This window comes from Piliocolobus tephrosceles, chromosome Y, assembly GCF_002776525.5.
Source record: "Piliocolobus tephrosceles isolate RC106 chromosome Y, ASM277652v3, whole genome shotgun sequence".
NCBI classification, from domain to species: domain Eukaryota; kingdom Metazoa; phylum Chordata; class Mammalia; order Primates; family Cercopithecidae; genus Piliocolobus; species Piliocolobus tephrosceles.
The window spans coordinates 5,725,862-5,743,786 of NC_045456.1; the positions used below are offsets into that span (position 1 = coordinate 5,725,862).

Sequence of the window (17,925 nt, forward strand, 5' to 3'; positions counted from 1 at the left end):
TGGCGCGCATGCGCAACCCTTCCAGTGGCGTTGTACTTAGGGACGTGGTGTGCCCACTTCGTTGTTGGGATGTCCGAAGCTTTTTTTTTTTTTTTTAAATGTGATCCCGCCCCTCCCCCGCGCCCTGTGACGCACCAGAAACGTCGATGTAAACTGGGTTTCCTGGACGCACGCCCGTGATTGACTTGGAATGAGGAGAGGGGCGGGGCCTTAGCAGTTGACCGAGCCGGGTCTGGGAGGAAGGGCGAGGGGGGCGGAGGAGGGGACAAGATAATTCCAGTCTCCAACACCCAGAAGTTGTACTGGGGAACTAACACAGACCTTGAAGACAGATTTACTGGATTGGATCCCCAGCTCCAACACAATCCTTCTATGGCCTTAGGCAAACCATGTAACCGCTTTGTGCTTCAGTTTCCCCATCTGTAAAATGGGTATAATATGGGGATTACATGAGTTAATGTATGCAAAGCACTTAGATCAGTACCTGGCATAGAATTTTGCTATTGTAATAAAGGCTTTGTGACATCATCTAATGGCATATAGTCTTACATACTTATATCGAGGCTGCTCATCTTGGGAAGGAGACACAAAATTCTGAGTAATTATCAGAAGCAAAGCAGGCAGATATTTCAAAGTAAAGCTATACACCTTTTCTTGGCCCAGAGAGGGGCCAAGAAAAGAAAGTATACTTTGTAGTAAGCTACAAAGAAAGTATACTGGACGCTGGAAATGTATTCTTTTTCCTCTCAAATACGAAGCTAGATTAGAGTCCATTATAGATATAGTATATGTTATTTTTTTATTTTTGTTTTTGAGACGGAGTTTTACTCTTGTTGCCCAGGCTGGAGTGCAGTGGTGCGATCTCGGCTCACTACAACCTCCGCCTCCTGGGTTCAAGCGATTTTCCTGCCTGAGCCTCCAGAGTAGCTGGGATTACAGGCGTACACCACCACGCCCAGCTAATTTTTGTATTTTTAGTAGAGACGGGTTTCACTATGTCGGACAGGCTGGTCTATGTTCTTTTTGTTCCTACTTTTGCCATAACAGATCCTGCCCTTATGTCCTGTTGCCTGTAAAACACTGTTGTGAAGCCCAAGAAATCAATTATATAACAGTGAAGAGAAAAAACGATTGTTTAATTGCAGTCACGTTTATTTGCAGTTTCTATACACACTTTCTAGGTAATCAAACTTTTCTGATACATTTTTTTTGAGAGGGGTTCACAATGAAACTGTCACCGTTTTTACTAAAAATAAATACAAGACTTAAAGTGTTGCACAGCTCTAAAATATACAAAGGCTTGGATTGAATGTAAACGTCGAAAACATCTTACAAAAGAAACCATCTTTGCAGCAATTTAAAAAGTTCATATTTACAAATATTACAAAAATACAAAATGGATGCAAGTCCATAAACCATTGTCGTTTCGGCCAGCATGAACTGGTTCTAGTACCAAAATAGTTACACTGTAACCTTCTTCATAGTTTTAAATCTTTATTACCATCTAGTTCTCTACGTGCCACCACTGCAGCAAATGTACTCACTCACTGACCTTTGGCAAGAGCAAACAGCATGTTTTGTTTGCTACAACTAGTCCATGTCCTCTACTTAGCCAAAAACAAAACAAAATAACAACAAAATCAAAGTAGAATTTTTTAAAAATGAAAAAAAATTCCCCTACACAACACAGATACGTTGTATAAACATAAAAGAACAAAAAATCACATCAGTGCAAACAACAGAAGAAAAGTTCGGATTGATGTTCTTCACAATACCCATAACGTGTGTACCCTGCTTCAAGACGGCAGTGATGTTAAAGACAGCCCTAAATCTTGGTCTTGTTTGCTATGTAATCAAGTCATGTAGAATATTCCAGATTATTAGGGAACTTCCTGCTTTTTCTTCTCAGTTTGTAACTCAATACTCTTTTCCACAGTGAATTTTTAAATCCATCTTTATTTGGGTTTTTTTAAATCTATGAAATATAAAATAGAGAAACTCTGCTATAGATTTTTAGAGTAAACAAAATAAGTAAAACTATATTATAAGGGTTAGTTCTGTGATCATTACATATAGAAGGTATCTTATTGCCTCACAATTCAAGTCAATATGTATTTTAAAAAATATATGGTACCATTACTTAAATTAATGTCAATAATTAAAAGGTGACATTTTTATTAAAGCCAATTCATGTGTTTTCTATTCAAGATTTAGAATCACTTTTAAAGCCCACATACCTTTCTTCACGCTTAAAAAACCCCTAACTACACAAAAGCCATACTGCAAACGAACTGCTTTTATGAAATTACAAAAGATTGCCTACTGTGACTGGAAATGATGGTTTCTTATCGCATTTGCCTAAAAATTTTATTTTTAAAACTTTGCAAAGTGTACTTTTCAAATCATGAGACAGATTTATTCATATTCCCATGTGGTGTCAAACCATGCTGGTTTTCTTAATTAATGGGTTCCAACGATGGTCCATTTTATTCAAACCCTAAAACATTTTTCTTTTAAGAAAAAGTACAACACTTTGTAAATGTTCAAACCCTTTACCAGGTAGCTTATCTATCCCCAGTGTGTGTGTGTGCACACACACATACACACTGTCTCTGACTCTCCCTCCTCTTATACCCCTCCACCCCCAGCACCCATTTTACATACAAGGATGACAAGAAATTTAGTAACACAGTTTGTTAGTGAAAACAAATAGAAGAAGCCAGACTTTTTTTTCTTTCCAAACAAACAAAACAACAGCAATCAGATTATCTATTCTTAGTCTGTAGCAGTTTAGAAATCATTTCTATTGAAAGACAGGATCTTCTTAGACCAGGCTTCCTCCTTCATTTTGCATGAATTATTCCGAAACGCAAACCCCCTTCCACACCTCCTACTTTCCCAACTACCACTTGCATAAGCTTAAAGCCAGCAGCTTGTCAATTTCTTGGTAACCTTGGTATGTTCTATCATTCTAATCACATTCTAGTCTTTTATAAGTTAGACCCCTTCTTAATTCTCTCTACGTTCTACCTCTCCCATTCAAAACCTATTCTAGCTGCTTGTATTTCTGACACAAGATTCCAAACATTAGTATCAGTTCATGTTAAAATCAGAAGTGTAAAAACCATTTGCAGATTTTAACTTGTAACTACATTTTTTTCAGTTTTAAGACAAGAAAATTCAAGTAATTTCAAGTAATTCAGCTTGTTTCCCTGCCTTTATTTTATCAGAGCACCTGCCCTGACATTTCCTCTCCCACCCACCACCCTCCCCCTTTGCCATCAAGCAGACACTACAGTAAAACCAGACAAAAACTCAGTTGTATGTAGTATTGTGAACCAGAGCTGTTCCCCATTCCCAGTTTAACAATGAATATAAATAATGCATATACACATACCTATTTTCCAACTACATTGTTCACAGTGTCATTTCTGTTAATTTTTAGGTAGCATGAATCTCATTAGCACAGAGAGAAAGCTTCACTGAAAACTCATTACAGGTACTTACTGAATAATCAATAGCTCTGTGGCATGCTTAGGTTTCATTTTTGTTAGTTTAAGAATGTGGAGCTAATTTCTAAACTCTTTAAGGAGTTTAACGATTATAGTCATCAGTTATGACTGTTTATGTCCCCAGCAGCCTAATATAAAACATAACCTAAAATTAACTACTGTTTTCCCTACTCATTCTCTTTAAAGCAATCCATTGAAAAAATTAAAATCTAAAGGACACTGTCAGATGCTGTTGTTCAGGGCTTTGTGTTGAGAATGATGACTTCTCTCATTGATTAAAAAAAAAAAATCAAAAGCATGCTTTTCATTCTGTCCAAATTACCACACAACAAATCACAGCCATGGGTTGCTATTAGCTTGTTTGGTGCTGCAATTTGTCACAAAAATGATTAGATCTGAATTCATTATTTTAAATTATTCATATTTCAGTATATGACCTCAAGGTTTCCTTTAGTTCACCAGTTTAAAATTCATATTTGAGGTTTACCACTCAGAAATCATATTGGTGGACATTTAAATATGGCATTTGATATGAAAATGGTATTCACAGAATACAGTTATTACATTTTATTTTTGTGTATTCTATAAACAGTTGGTGTGCAGTAGATAATTGACCACATGTCCACTCATCATTGATAAATCTATTTACACATTTTTATCAAAAATATGGTATTTACATATGTGTCGTTCTTTCTTCTAAATTTTGCTTTAGTTTGTTTTAATGTAAAAAAATACCAAACCTCCAGAGTAATTTCATCTTCTTAAAGAATAATGACAGTGAGGGCTTTATTTTCTGAATAGGCAGCTCTGGGAAAACGTTTTCTAGGTGTCATGAAAATTAGACATTTTTGTATGCTCTATTTTTGCAAGGAAGGAGATTGCTTAAATCAAACTATGCTAAAGAAAAACATGAAAGACTGCAGCTACTTAAAACATGGAAACTAATCAAGAATGTCTAAACCACTTTCTGTTTACCCAGCACATACTGTATTTAGAAATTCGTTCATTGCTTAGCAGTGATGCTACCCCATTAAGTTGAGACTTTTCCCAAGTCCTCTATTCTGTTCCTCCATCCTCATGTGAGTAAGGGTTTTGGCCTTTGCCAGGCAGCCTGGTACAGGCACTCTATGTTGAACTCTGGGAGGAACGGTCGTCGTGTGGGCTCCCGTCAGAATTTTCCGTCTCTCCCTCGGAGATCGCCTGCATGGGCGTGTTGTACAGCCGGCAGCGGACACTGTAGCGACTGCTGCTGGCTGCAGGAGGGGCCCGAGAACGTCCAACCCTTGCTGATGCTGAAGTGGCAAAGCTCTTCGAGGAAAAGCCTTCTGCATTAACTCGTGGGGAGCATGGAGAGAGTGGGGACAATGCTTCAGTCCCTTGTGACCCCTGATGGGCATCATCAGTGCTCTGAGGGGACTCTGTTGTGAGCTCCCCGGGAGGTTTGGGCAGGATGGGACTCTTCAGGATCTCAGTGGCAGACATGCGGTAACTGGAATCTGAGCGGCTGCCTTTCTTGAGCAGTAACAGCTTAAACTCTTCATTGGATGTGTTGGACTTTTTGGCATTTCGGTATATGAGACCAGGAGACCTCTGGCTGTTTGGGGTTGTCACATTACTGCTGGGTGAAGTGATGGAACTGGCGCTGCTGCTGCTACTGCCGAGAGGAACTCTCGATTTGCTTCGAACAGACATGTCCCCGGAATCTTTTCTTCCCAGTACTTTCCTCTTGGATCTTTGAGAAAAGGAGAAAATGGGGCAAACATCTCAGTCCACGTTTTTATGAAACTGAATTATTCAGTCGTATTCACACATCTGTTTAAAGTGCATTTTGAGCCTGTCCTATATGATGGGATACTAAGCATTAGGGCTATAGAGATGAAAAATAAGATATGTTCCTTGTCCTTGTAGCACCCACAGTCTGAGAGAAATTCTCTGATAACCAGTGGACACAAATTAGGTCCTAGAGATGATCATTTCAGATAATGGCTAATGTGGAGGCTAGAGGTTCTAGAGGATACTCTGTAAAAGTTTAAGAAACTATACTGCTAACTGCCAGGCGCGTTGGCTCACATGTGTAATCCCAGCCCTTTGGTAGGCTGAGATGGGCAGATCACTTGAGGTCAGGAGTTCGAGACCATCCTGGCCAATATGGTGAAACCCCCATCTCTACTAAAAATACAAAAATTAGCCGGGCATGGTGGTGCATGCCTGTAATCCCAGCTACTCAGGAAGCTGAGGCAGGAGAATGGAATGGCTCGAACCTGGGAGGCGGAGGTTGCAGTAAACCGAGATCACGCCATTGCACTCCAGCAGCCAGGGCGACAGAGCAAGACTGTCTCAAAAAAAAAAAAAAAAAAAAGGAAAGGAAAGGAAAAAGAAACTATATTGCTAACTAAACCACTTCTGCTTCCAGGGGGTGAAAGACTATAACTTTTTCTTATTAACTCTGTCTCTGTAACACAGATGAAATGATCTGATGTCTGGGATTGGCTTCCAGATGATACCAGAGAAAGCAAGTGGATGGAGGTGTGGGTGGGATAGGATTGGCCCTAGTTTGACAGCTGATAATCCTGGGTGATGGTTATGTCAGCAAACATTATACTATTCTACCTTTTAAAATCCCTCCATATAAAAACATAATTAAATGACGTTTTAAGTCAATTCATCTTGGGCTGCAAATATCATTTCCTATAGCTTCCTAAGAGCATCAAGAGCATATTAAGCAGTAAGCCAGCTCTCTGTGGGGAACTGAAATCCCAGAGCATCTCTGAAGCTCTGAAAGCTTTGTATACTGTAAGCTCTCAAGAAAACAAAATAATTCTTTTTTGTAAATAAACAAGTAAATAGATAAATAAGTAAACCCTGCACAAATGCAAGTCTAAGATTACCAAACTAAATACATCTATTGAACCTTGACACCCATCATCATATTATTGATTTTCTTTGGTAAATCAGCAGGCATAAATTTGGTGGATCTTCAGTATGACTCAGTTCACTGATAAGCATTGGCAGCATGCACTTTCATCAACTTAAAGATTCATACGGTAGAGAAAATGTGAGTTTCACAAGTGTAGATCTGCTTGATTTTGGTTCACAGAAACCTCTGTGGTTGATATCTTGTATATGCCAGTGTCTGGCACTCCACTAAGTTAGGGCTTTCAAACTAACATTGGCTTTTAGCAACTACCATATTCTAGGCACACAAAAAAAGTTATCATCAGAATCAAATACGTGAGCTACAGGCATTCCCATGTGCAATAAGGGAATAGGTCCAGAGGTTTTAACTTACTCAAGACTGCCTAGGAAGTGGCAGAGTTGGGATTCAAATCCAGGTGTTTCTGACCCCACTATTTACATCCTGTCCACTATTCCATACACTAGCATTTGGTCCTTTGGGAGTAACTTTTTAACTTACATAGCTTTTTAACTTACATAGCAGTTTAGTAATTTTTCCTAGGATTGGAGATAAAGTGTGGGGGTGACGGAAATATAATCAGAACTTAGACTAGGCACAGGGGTAAAGGAAAAGAAACTAATGGTTCTTCACTCTCTGAGTAGAGAAGTATGCCTGGTAAGGTATGCACAGAAGGTGTTTCTGATTGGCTCTGTTTAAAACAATTGTTGAACAGCAGTACTCCTTCTTTATGAGAGAACCACATCAACAGAAAACAGAAATTCCTATTAAAAAGTAGAATTCCAGGAGAAAAAGATTGTAAGCTGCTTGCAGTGAATTTGTTTCAAAAATGATAACTTTATGAGGTAGAAAAGACAATCCCCAAGTTGTATCTCTTGAGAGTTTCATCTAGGTTCCCGAGGTCTAAGAAGACAGTCGTGTTTGTGAAAGGAGGAGGCACGGCACATCATGATTGGCTAGCTCAGCTGGATGTAGGTTAGGTGTCCAAGGGCTAGTTCCTGCTGTGTTCTTTGGTCATCAGCTACAAGGAATATTTTTTGCACATATGGACCACGGATCACAAGGGCTCATGGGGGCAGACGAGGAAGTATGCCTTTGCAGCATGGACACAACGCTGTCCTGGAAAAGCAACCCAAAGGACCTGTATTCATGAAATATGGACATTAATTTTGGAGATGAAGGCCAGTACTATTAAAGAAATTTAAGTTCTAAGAAGAAAGAAAAACAGACAGCAAATATTACTTGTTCTGAGTTATAAAATGGACAGGAACATGTATTGTCTTTTCTCAAACTTGACACTCTGTTTTGTGAATCAACTTTGTGTGTGTGTGTGTGTGTTTGTGTGTGTTCTCTAAGTTTTATTTTATTGTAAATTGACAAATAATTGTATATAGTTATAGGGTACAATGTGAGTTTTTTATTTTTTATTTCAATAGGTTTTGGGGGAAGAGGTGGTATTTGGTTACATAAATAAGTTCTTCAATGGTGATTTCTGAGATTTTGGTGTATCCATGGTGAATCAACTTCTGTTTGTCTCTGCTGGAGTATGACTACAGCTTTGATCATATTTTTTAGGTTCAAGAAAATATTTAAAAGTCAGAGATTACACCAGAGTTCGAGCTTTCACTCCAGGTCACTTAACCACAGACTGCTTTCACATAAAAACTTGTTCCAGAATGTCTTTTCCTCGGGAAAAATAAAGCCACTCTTACGAAAGTCTCTCAATAGAGGTCTATCAAACTCTATATAAAGATCCTATTTCCCAACTTGCATATCAGTCTATCAACTTGATTTGGAAAAATTATTCTTTGCTTGCTTTTGTTTTTGCTGAATGTATTACAATTACGAAAACCTTTCCCGCATTTGCATTTGTGAGAAGTACCTGAAGGGGCAAAACCTTTGTTGTACCTTTTGTTTTGGGAGACTTGGTAATGTTGCCTCACCTGTGAATGACTGCAAATAAATCCTCAGTTGTTCGAGGTTTGTTTGGGGACACGAACACACCCTCTGCTTCAGCTTGGGAGTCTTCACTAAGTGGTGAAATGATGGAGTCATCACTCGGTGATGATTCTTAAAATAAGAACAGAAGAATCTTTAAGAGGAAGTTACCCAGCACACTACTACTGTACGTCACTGACTCAGGGAACAAACAAACAAACAAACGAACAGAAATTACCTTGCTGCCATTTTTTAAAGATGAGAGAGATACTTGTCAAAGCTTACTCACCCAGTAACAAAAGATTTTATCTCAATTGTTTTAATAAGTGCAAAGAAAGAGTGGAGAGAAACCAACACCCAGGGCTGTACCGTATTATTGGGAACATAAGAAAAAATTCCAGGAAGTGCCATGAGACACATTTCCTTTATGACAAGTTATCAGTGACTGACCTTTCAACGAAGCCTCATCCACATTTCCTTGGGTCTCCTCTGCTTTGCTGTTATCAGAGGCACTTTTGGCTGAAATACCTGAAGCAATATTTTCCTGCTTGGAACATTTTTCAGGGAATGAATTTACAGGTGTTATCTCCGATTCATAGCTGATAGTACCAGGCACTTTGTCGTGGTGGCGGCTCATAATAAATTGATGCTTAAGTTGATTGCTTACATCTGTTGCTCTAGTTGGTGAGTTTGACTGAGATGTGATTACATCCACAGATTCAGGTTGTGCAACTTCCTCCCCACCTGCAGAGTGTGCCTTCTGTACCTGTTCTAGGGTTTCATCTGGACCAGCTCCATATTGTATTATTTTACCATCCAAATCACTTGGGCGGGCAGCAGAGACCCTTTGAAATCCTTCTGTGGGAAAAGCATAGTTTTTGGATGGTGTGTTTTCTGGAACAGGCTCAGTCTCTGTATGCACTTGGTCTTTTGTGACATTTGAATCTAGAAGACTGCTACCAGCTGAGGTTATAGTTTCTGGATCGCAGCGATTCTTCACATCAAAAGTAGGATTTTTTTCTAAATGTAGTTTATCTGGTCCCATCTCAACTGCAGAAGAGTCTAAAAAGGACAGTATGGTGTCTTCAGTGGAGTACTGACGAGATACTGATTTATTTGCTGTGTGCGGCCTAATCTTACCCGGAGACAAGGCAGCCGTTGTGAGTGTGCTTTCCTCTAAATAAGGGAGATCTGTATTATTTTCTTCTTTTTGCTTAGCTTCTTCAGACTTGTTAATGGACCTAAGGTTAACAGATTTCAGGATCGTTGGTGTAATTGCAAGGGACGGTGGAGGATTCGACCTCAGTGTTTCTCCTACTGTGTTCTGCTTATTATGAGTAAAAACATGCAATGGATGACGGTGGTGGAATGGTTTGTTCAAGACATTGTGAAGAGCACTTAGATCAAGATGGGTAGGAGGTATAATTGGAAGTTCAAGGTCTTTACTCAGTGATATAGTTCCATCTTTTAAAGAGGGTTGCTGTAGTGAGGATTTTCTTTCTGGGACTTTAGGTTTTCTTTTGCTACCTCCGGGAGACAATGGACCTGAAAAGAAAGCTGTAGGGAAAGAGGATGTTGGCGTTTCGGACTGGCTTGAGTAGCCACTTGATGGAGATGCCAAGCCAGCCAGCTTTTCTGGTGAAGCCAGTTTAAACTCATTGTCAACAGAAGGAAGAGATGGGGTAGTGGCTCTTGATTCTGATTGCGATGTTTGGGATTCAGAGCTCTCTGGAGATTTGATGCATTCAATGACTGTGGTACCCGTAGCGGTGCTTGAATTAGATAGAGATCTATAAGGATCATTTGTTTTCAAGTCATTTAGGAGCCAGAGGTCTGCATAGTGCGTGGATTCGGCACCTTCATCTTTGAATGGTGGGATATCCGAAGTGTCTAACTGAGGTTCCTTAATGTCATGTTCACTCTGGTTTATCCAAGAAGGTTCCTGCTTGGTGGGAAGATTGGCATTTTCCATTCGAGAAGGCGTGTTGGCGAAATCAAGAGGCAGCTTCATTTCCCTGGAACTGTGAGGCAGGTGCTGACCACTGCTTATCTTTGGTTCTTTCTTCTCAGAAATATCTGCGTTTCCATCAGACTTCCTCAATGATGAGCTACGTTTAGGTGGGGTCGGCTTTGCCTTTGGTTTCCTGAAAGAGATGCTTGGTCTTCCCTGCCTCTTGTGGTCTAAGTAGTCCTGCCAGGCACAATCTGGAAGACCAGGGGAAGCCCCTACACCCTGGCCATTCTCTGGGCCCAGGGCTGCATAGTGACAGACATAGCTCTTATTACCTTTGAGACCACAGTCAAAGTGCATGGACGTATAGTATCCTTCCGTGTCTACTGAAAAGTGAGAGCTAGTGTCCGCCTTGTCTGATGGAGACTTTTCCAGAAAGCTGTCATAAGTGGCCACGCTTGTGAAGCTTGGGCAGCCCAGGCTGTCTGCCTTGGGACGCTCAGGACTAAAATCCTGGCGGCAGGAGGCATCATGGTGGTGGTGTAGGTAATTCCACTCACTGTCACTTGTGTTGCTGTTGTTGGGATCATCCAGCAAGTCTACAACAGTGGAGGTAAAGGAGTTTGCCCGATGGCCTCTCACTTTATCCAAGTGGTCATTGTATTGTTCTGTCATGAAAACACTGGCATCCTCATTGGCATGAGGGGCTGTGTTTAGTGACAACTCCGAGTCACAGTGCGAAGAGCCAGTAAGTGGAGGAGAAGCTGCAGGAGGGATGGTTTCTGAGGTCTGCGAGGGGCATGTGGAGCTGCTTCCACTCCAGTTGCCGCTGGATGACTGGTGGTCATCTTTCTGGTCCATGTGGCTGCTAAGGAGGACGCCAGCTGTGGAGATGCAGTGGATGGGGCTCCCAAACGTGTCTGAGTTGGAGGAGATGTCACAGCTGCCGGAGTCAGCAGCCATTCGGGACAGACGTGACCTTCCCCTCTCACTTAATTTGTGCTGGGGGCTGTGGAGATGTTGAGAGCAGGCTAGGCCCAAAGTAGGCTGGTGGTCCTGGGCACTCGGGCTGCTTGGAGCCTCACTGCAATCATTAGGGGTTCTTTCATGGTCACCCACAAAAGACTCTCCCTCTTCATACGCTGAGGGGTTAGCACCAACTTTGGGCTCAGCATCCCCACCTCTATTACCTTCCCGGGGAAGGCTCCGAGATCTTGTGCGGCTGTTCACTGCAGGAGTAAACATGGTGTCACCTTTGTCTGCTAGGGCAGAAATGTTGCCAGCAGAATGAGAAAGGGAAGCTGCAATGCTTTGACCCCTTTGAGCTCTGATTCTCCTTCTGGATGGGGCAGCAATCAGAATATCCTCGGTTTGGCACTCAGAGTCCCTGGTTCCAGATCTCCTATTGACAGTGTTGGAGGGGTCTGGGTTTGTGTGCACAATCACATTCCTTTCCCTGGCCACTGGTGATTCATCAGAATCTAGGGCACATGGAAAACACAGTGAGATATTTTCTATATCAGCAGACCAACAGACATTCTGAGCTATGTCTGCAGATCTGTGGGCTGGCAGGTTAGAGCTGTTTTTTTTTTTTTTTTTCTTTAATAGAAAAAAAAAACACATAGAATTAGGAGAGAGTTAAAATGCTTTAGGGCGTATATACATGTCCCCCCATATATGTATATATACATACCAAGAGAAGATATGCTTTTATGTCTTTTGTGAATTTTCCCTCTCTTCACTATCACATAAATTTGCCACAATAAGTGACTACTTTTAAAAACTAAAGAACATTTTATCTTTTTGGCCACTATTCATTTTTATTTTGTAATATAAACATGATGAAATAAAAATCATAGCTCTCATTATTAGAAATAAATATCTTATTTACAAGAGATGCTACCCTAATAATTTTTAAAAACTCATAGGCAGAGATATTTTAAATGCACTAAACAGAAAAATTGTCACCAAAGGTATCATATTATCAATATTCAATATTTCATTGCATATGCCTGAAATTTACCTTTTAAAATAATTAATGACATGAAAGTATATCTCTCTTAAATTAAGTTACCATTTTCCAAAAAGAAAACTTTCATTGACTCCTGCTACTTTTTATTCACAATTTCCACCTTAATAAAACTTTCAAAAATCAGCTAAGTATTACATTTCAGCCGTAAGACCTGAATGTATATGCCTAAATCTATAAGGTCAAACCTTCACAGTCAAGAACAGAGAGTTAAAAAGTAATACCACCTGGCTTGCTGAATACAGAACAAATACACACCATTTTAAAACCTCTACAAGTTAAAATGTTTAATCATTTTTCTGTTTCATCTACTTCTTCTATTTAATCTCCCTGTCATCCGTACTAGGCGGAGGAATGTTAACCATTAACATTTTTTGATATCACACCTATTTCTTGTTGAACTCTTCTGGGAATACCCGAGATGGTTTTCCTCCTCCTCAATTTTCGTCTCCGCTGTAGTACCGATTGTGAATGAACCAGAGAGCAGCGTATACTAGCCTCTCTGTCAAAGCCAACTCCTGCAACCCACAAATAGGTCTCATTAGCTTTAGAAATGGCAAACAAATTTTCATTTACTTGGAACACAGTGATATTAATTGACAGGAAGTAAGGAAAGACTTTGGGTTAAGCCTGTACATGAATATAAGGGAGCTGTTATTCAGCTCTTATTTAAATTATGCTGCAGTACATTAAGCTTTACTTCTAAATGCAGCTCTCCACAACAGCTTGCACTGCCAACTAAAACAAGCAAAGAAGAAAAATCAAAAGAAAGAGAAGAGAAAAAGACATCCAAAAAATCCCTCTCACACAGAAATGGCTCCTTAAGGATTTATAACCTTTAGTTACTACTATTTACTGATCTATTTCTGGGCTCTTTGAAGCTGATACCTTTGCATAGGAAATCAGCAACCAGGATGCTAACCTGAATTAGCTCAGCTAACATATCCTGACCCATTTCTTCATTAAAAGCCATCTTTGTGAGGTTTTGTTCCCTCCATCTCTTACGGTCCAAACCTTCTCCCATTCCTCACGCGCGCGCGCACACACACACACACATCTCTTGCTGTGAAGAAACTCAACAGTCTAAGCATTTGTTTTTATAAATCATCACCCAACTCTATCTACTTTCTTCTGTTTACTAAACTCAATGCTTTGTGGTTTAGCATGAGATGTCTTTTCAATATAAAATAAACATACAAGGCAGTCCCCAGTTCTGCACTTAAATGGATCCACTTTCTATACCAACTGTAAAGCTGGAATTCCCAGTCTTTATGCCATAGGTTTGTTTTTGTAAACACAGAGGGCAAACCATGGTGCTTGTTAGTTTCTCTCTCCATAATCACATTATCAGCATTACATACAGTCCCATCACAACTAGAATGATGAGAGGGGAGGTGAGGAACTCAAACTCTTGACTGCACCATGGGTTTTTCAGAGTAAACTCTGCCTCAGAAAGCCACGATACCGTGCTTTGGAATTTGGTCACCTCATCATTTATCCTGATTGTTAAGCATGGCGCTGGGTGGTATGTCAAGTCTTGGTTCAGCTGGATAATGAAAGAGTTGAGTTCTGTTTAACATCACAGTGCCAACAGATTCTAGAACTCACTTTGAAAAATCTGTATGAGATATCATATGATGAATAATTACAATATTATTGGAGAATTCTTACTAATGGAATCTTTCTTAGTTCCAACCCAAAATTAAAATCCTTCATTCTGATCGTAGTAATTGTAGAATGCACTATATATAGACTCAGACATTTTGTGTTATGTGGACATCATTAACAACGTTCTCATTAAAGCTCTCGAAATCAACATCTGATATACGTTTTAATCAGAGAGTTCCTGAAATAAAGCAGAAGGAAAAAGTGTCCCTTTCCCTCAATCATAAAATAATGGCCCATAATCATAGCACTAAATTTGAAAACGAGATTTTACTTACAGTGCCATGAAAAAAGCACGTGCTGCTAATAATCAGAGGTTTCCAGAACTGAAAATTAGCTTAAGAGGGTGCCAAAATGATCCATTTTGGCAGCTGAACTCCCCTAATACATCCCATTTAGATTGTGGAGATCAGATAGGGGCACATCTTTAGAATAATTTATCTTACAAGTTTAATAGGTCATCAGGAAAATTAACTCCCAACTCACCACAGGCCCATGAACTAGGACTCCTTTTTCTCTGGAAAAAAATAATATCTGTCCCAGATGTCTGGTCCATTTGCTTCCCCACTTTATTTGAGAGAAATCTGAGTGGGGTTAATAATAGCTGTGTGCAACGTGCATCTCAAGTGACATGCAATATTTAGTCACATAGTACCAATATGCAAATCAGTCATAACATGGCTGTTTTGAAATTTTCAATATACAAATAAGTTAAAATGTAACTATTAGAGATGTAAGAAAGCCCAATGGATAGACCATTTAATTTATGTCTTTGAAAGTTAGAATATTTTATAACATGATTTTACTTACAACTAAGTTTACCAGAGCCAACTGTGGAATTTACAACTGCTGCCAATAAATTTTTCAGAAAGGTCTGGCTGGGCTTCCATTCTATCTAGACTAATATTCACACTCTCAGTACACAGGAGGAGGAAAAAAGAGAGTGAAAGGAAGACAGCCTTGCTGGTTTTAAAATAGAATTCAGCCTTCATCTATGTATCCACATATTTTTAGGTCAAAAATCCCCCAAATCAATACAGAAGTCTTAACAGTCTTTAAAAAAAAGCCTACCTTCATCCAAGGAAGCATGAAAACAGATTTTCTAGTTGGCCTACAGGACCATTACTTGCAGTTTGAGAAGCCTGGGTTTGCTGTTTTCTTTCTTGCAGTGCCACACATCATTATCATATGATTAATCACTGCCGCCTTCTCCATTATTTCAGTCAGCTATGGCCAAAGAGCTATTTGGTGATTTTTTTCAAAAAGAAACTGTCCATAATTTACATAACAAGTGGCCCAGCAGAAAACATGTAAATTGATGTTCAAAACCTGACAAAAGCATATCGAACATCCTCTGGGTTTGTATTTGATGAAAAAGGCATTACTTGTTTACAAAATGGTATTCTTAGCAGCACAGATTTTGAACATATTTAATACACAGAATATTCTGACCCATCTGCCCCTAAGAAAAAGCCAGAACGATACCAGTGACATTGATGGGAATAATGCAAGAAGAAATCACTTGGGCATCTTGTTTCATCTTCTCCTCTGGCGTTGGGAGAGGTAGTGCTTTGCTCCAGTTGGTCTGCTTGTCCAGTGTAGACGGGATATTGTGTATTGGATTTTTCGGCCTCTGTCCTAACATGACATCTGTATCTTCATCCTCTGGGGGATGGGACTGCAAACAAAGTACAATCAGGTTCAGCCATCATAGATTATACATAAGCACACATATAAGGAATTTCCTAGTTTAGAGAAGAAAAAATGAGGTCAGAAATAGGCCCTTAGGACAAAGGAAGAATTCCGAGAAATAGTTAGTAAGCACAACTAATTGCAAGTATTATTTCAACAGTCAAGCAACACAAAAGGAAAGAAACGGACTAAATAAACATGCTTCTCAGGTTAAATGGAATTAACAGGAGAGACAAGGTAGCCAGAAATCTGCAAACTTTACACCAAAGAAAACCGAGTCTCTACTCCAATGAAAGATCAACTTTTAAGCTATCTCAGCATAAATTTCTATCAAAAGTTTTGAGATCTCTAGATGACTAGGATCAAAGGAAGAAGATGAGTTAGACGCCTGTGAAAAGGTTCAGAAAACCTGGAGTCGGGAGACATTCCAGAACACATCACCTGAAGGACAAGCCAACCTAATCTGAGAAGCCGCATTAAAACATGAGGAGTTAATTTCATTGCAGGACTACGGCATTTTTAAATAACATTTAGAAAATTCAGTTTCATGAACACTGTATGCACGTGGAAAAGCAAAAGTGAAGAATTTCCCCCCACCAACGACAGTGGAAAATACACATCCTGTTACTGGGGAGAAATATTCCAGTGAGTTTATTTTTCAAATTAGGAAAGGTAAAACAGTCCTAGTTTATTTTCTTTTCAGCTTTGTGGTGCGTGACTTTTCCTCCAGCTGTGTAATTAGGGGCTTTGATTTCTACATGACATTGGAAAATTCTCCATCCAAACCTTTGATAAATATCAATATTGTCTAACTTTTATTTCAGGGTTGGGCTCCTAGGCCAGATTACTTAAAAAGCTCCATCCCAGTTTTGATTTCAGGGTTGGGTTTCTAAACTAGATGATTAAAACACTCAGTTTTCACCACTCAACCTAGTTTTATTTATTTTTTACACAATTTGGAGGAAGGTGGGTATCTGTATAAAATAAATATCTTTTGCTCTTATCCCAGTAAGACTTTAATAATATTCTGAGGATCACCAAAAAAATTTTTCCCATCTTTACATTTGGAAGTATCATGCCCTGTTGACTCAGAGGATTTCACCTATTGTCAAACGAACTGTTCTCAGGTCCCCTTAAAGAGCTGATTCCAGAGCCACTTGTCTAAACTCACCCCCGGCATTTACTTACCTTGTCAGAGGTTTCTGCAAATCCCCCAACACACCCAACAGGATATGACTCCCCCCTTGGGAAAAATGTGTTCGACATGAACGTTTTAGTAAAATATTGCAAACTTCTTTCTCTCTTCAGCTTTTGTGCAGATTCCCAGCGAAGCGAATAGCTCAAATAAAGTTCGAGAACAAAAGACTTTGTTTCCTAGGTAACTTCCAAAAAGAAAATAAGTTTGGTGCATGCAGAGAGAGAGAGAGAGAGAGAGAGAAACTGATTGAGAGAGAGAGAGAGAGAGAGAGAGAGAGAGAGAGACAAAGAGAGAGAATGAGCACTAGAGGAAAACCCCCACCACCAGAGGCTTCATTTTGTAGGCGATTCCTTCCTTGAATAACAATGGACTGCAAAGTGTCAAAAGGATAGTGACCTGACTACAGGCTCTGACCAGCAGCCAAAAGCACTTTTTATTTAATGGTGACAGTACGATCGGCTGCCAGAGAATCCGTTTGTATTGTTCTCCTTTTTTGATTTGAGAAGCTGAACATTTACAGTTCTGATATAGGACAAGTTTCCTCTGCCGGACTACAAAGTCCAAGAGTAGTGTTAGGTGATGCAGTTTGCAGAGTGGGGGGCAGTGAATGGGGGAAAAAGGCAAATGGCATGACTGTCTAAGTTATATGACGTTTAATTCAAGTTAGGAAAATACCACTTTTTAAATTGATTTTAAAGAAAAACCGTTAGTTAGAAACAAGAAAGTTTTCCATAAAGTTAAAAGAGGGAACAAGGAAGAGTGTCTGGACAGAGTGGGATAGGGCCGTGAAGGAATGTTCTCAGAACCAATACCTTTCTACTCCATGGGGTCATGTGGCAACACTCAGTGGGGGAGGGCGAACGGGTGCTGTTAAACTATGAACATGAAATGCAAAAAAAGAAAAAATTAAAAACGTGCACACAACACACAGTGTATACTGGTTAGGCCAAATCTATGATATTAATGAAAGAATATACTGGGATAACTTTCTTCCTTCCTTCCCTCCTTCCTCCCTCCTTCCTTCCC

The 17,925-nt window shown here is 39.7% G+C and overlaps 1 protein-coding gene across 4 annotated transcripts in view; it reads right to left on the reverse strand.

Moving 5' to 3' along the window:
- Positions 1-1,134: 1,134 nt before the first annotated feature.
- Positions 1,135-17,925, reverse strand: part of NHS (NHS actin remodeling regulator) — a 367,235-nt gene continuing 350,444 nt past the window's right edge. For 2 of the 4 annotated variants that reach the window (XM_023198970.2, XM_023198972.1), the window contains exons 4-9: positions 17,712-17,774; positions 15,495-15,687; positions 12,731-12,862; positions 8,815-11,796; positions 8,370-8,496; positions 1,135-5,244 (exon numbers count right to left, since the gene is read on the reverse strand). In XM_023198970.2, coding sequence (XP_023054738.1) covers positions 4,638-5,244; positions 8,370-8,496; positions 8,815-11,796; positions 12,731-12,862; positions 15,495-15,687; positions 17,712-17,774 — 4,104 coding nt within the window. In that variant the 3' untranslated portion in view covers positions 1,135-4,637. The remainder of the gene's footprint in view (positions 5,245-8,369; positions 8,497-8,814; positions 11,797-12,730; positions 12,863-15,494; positions 15,688-17,711; positions 17,775-17,925) is intronic. The other 2 variants (XM_023198971.2, XM_023198973.2) reach the window with 1 other exon arrangement.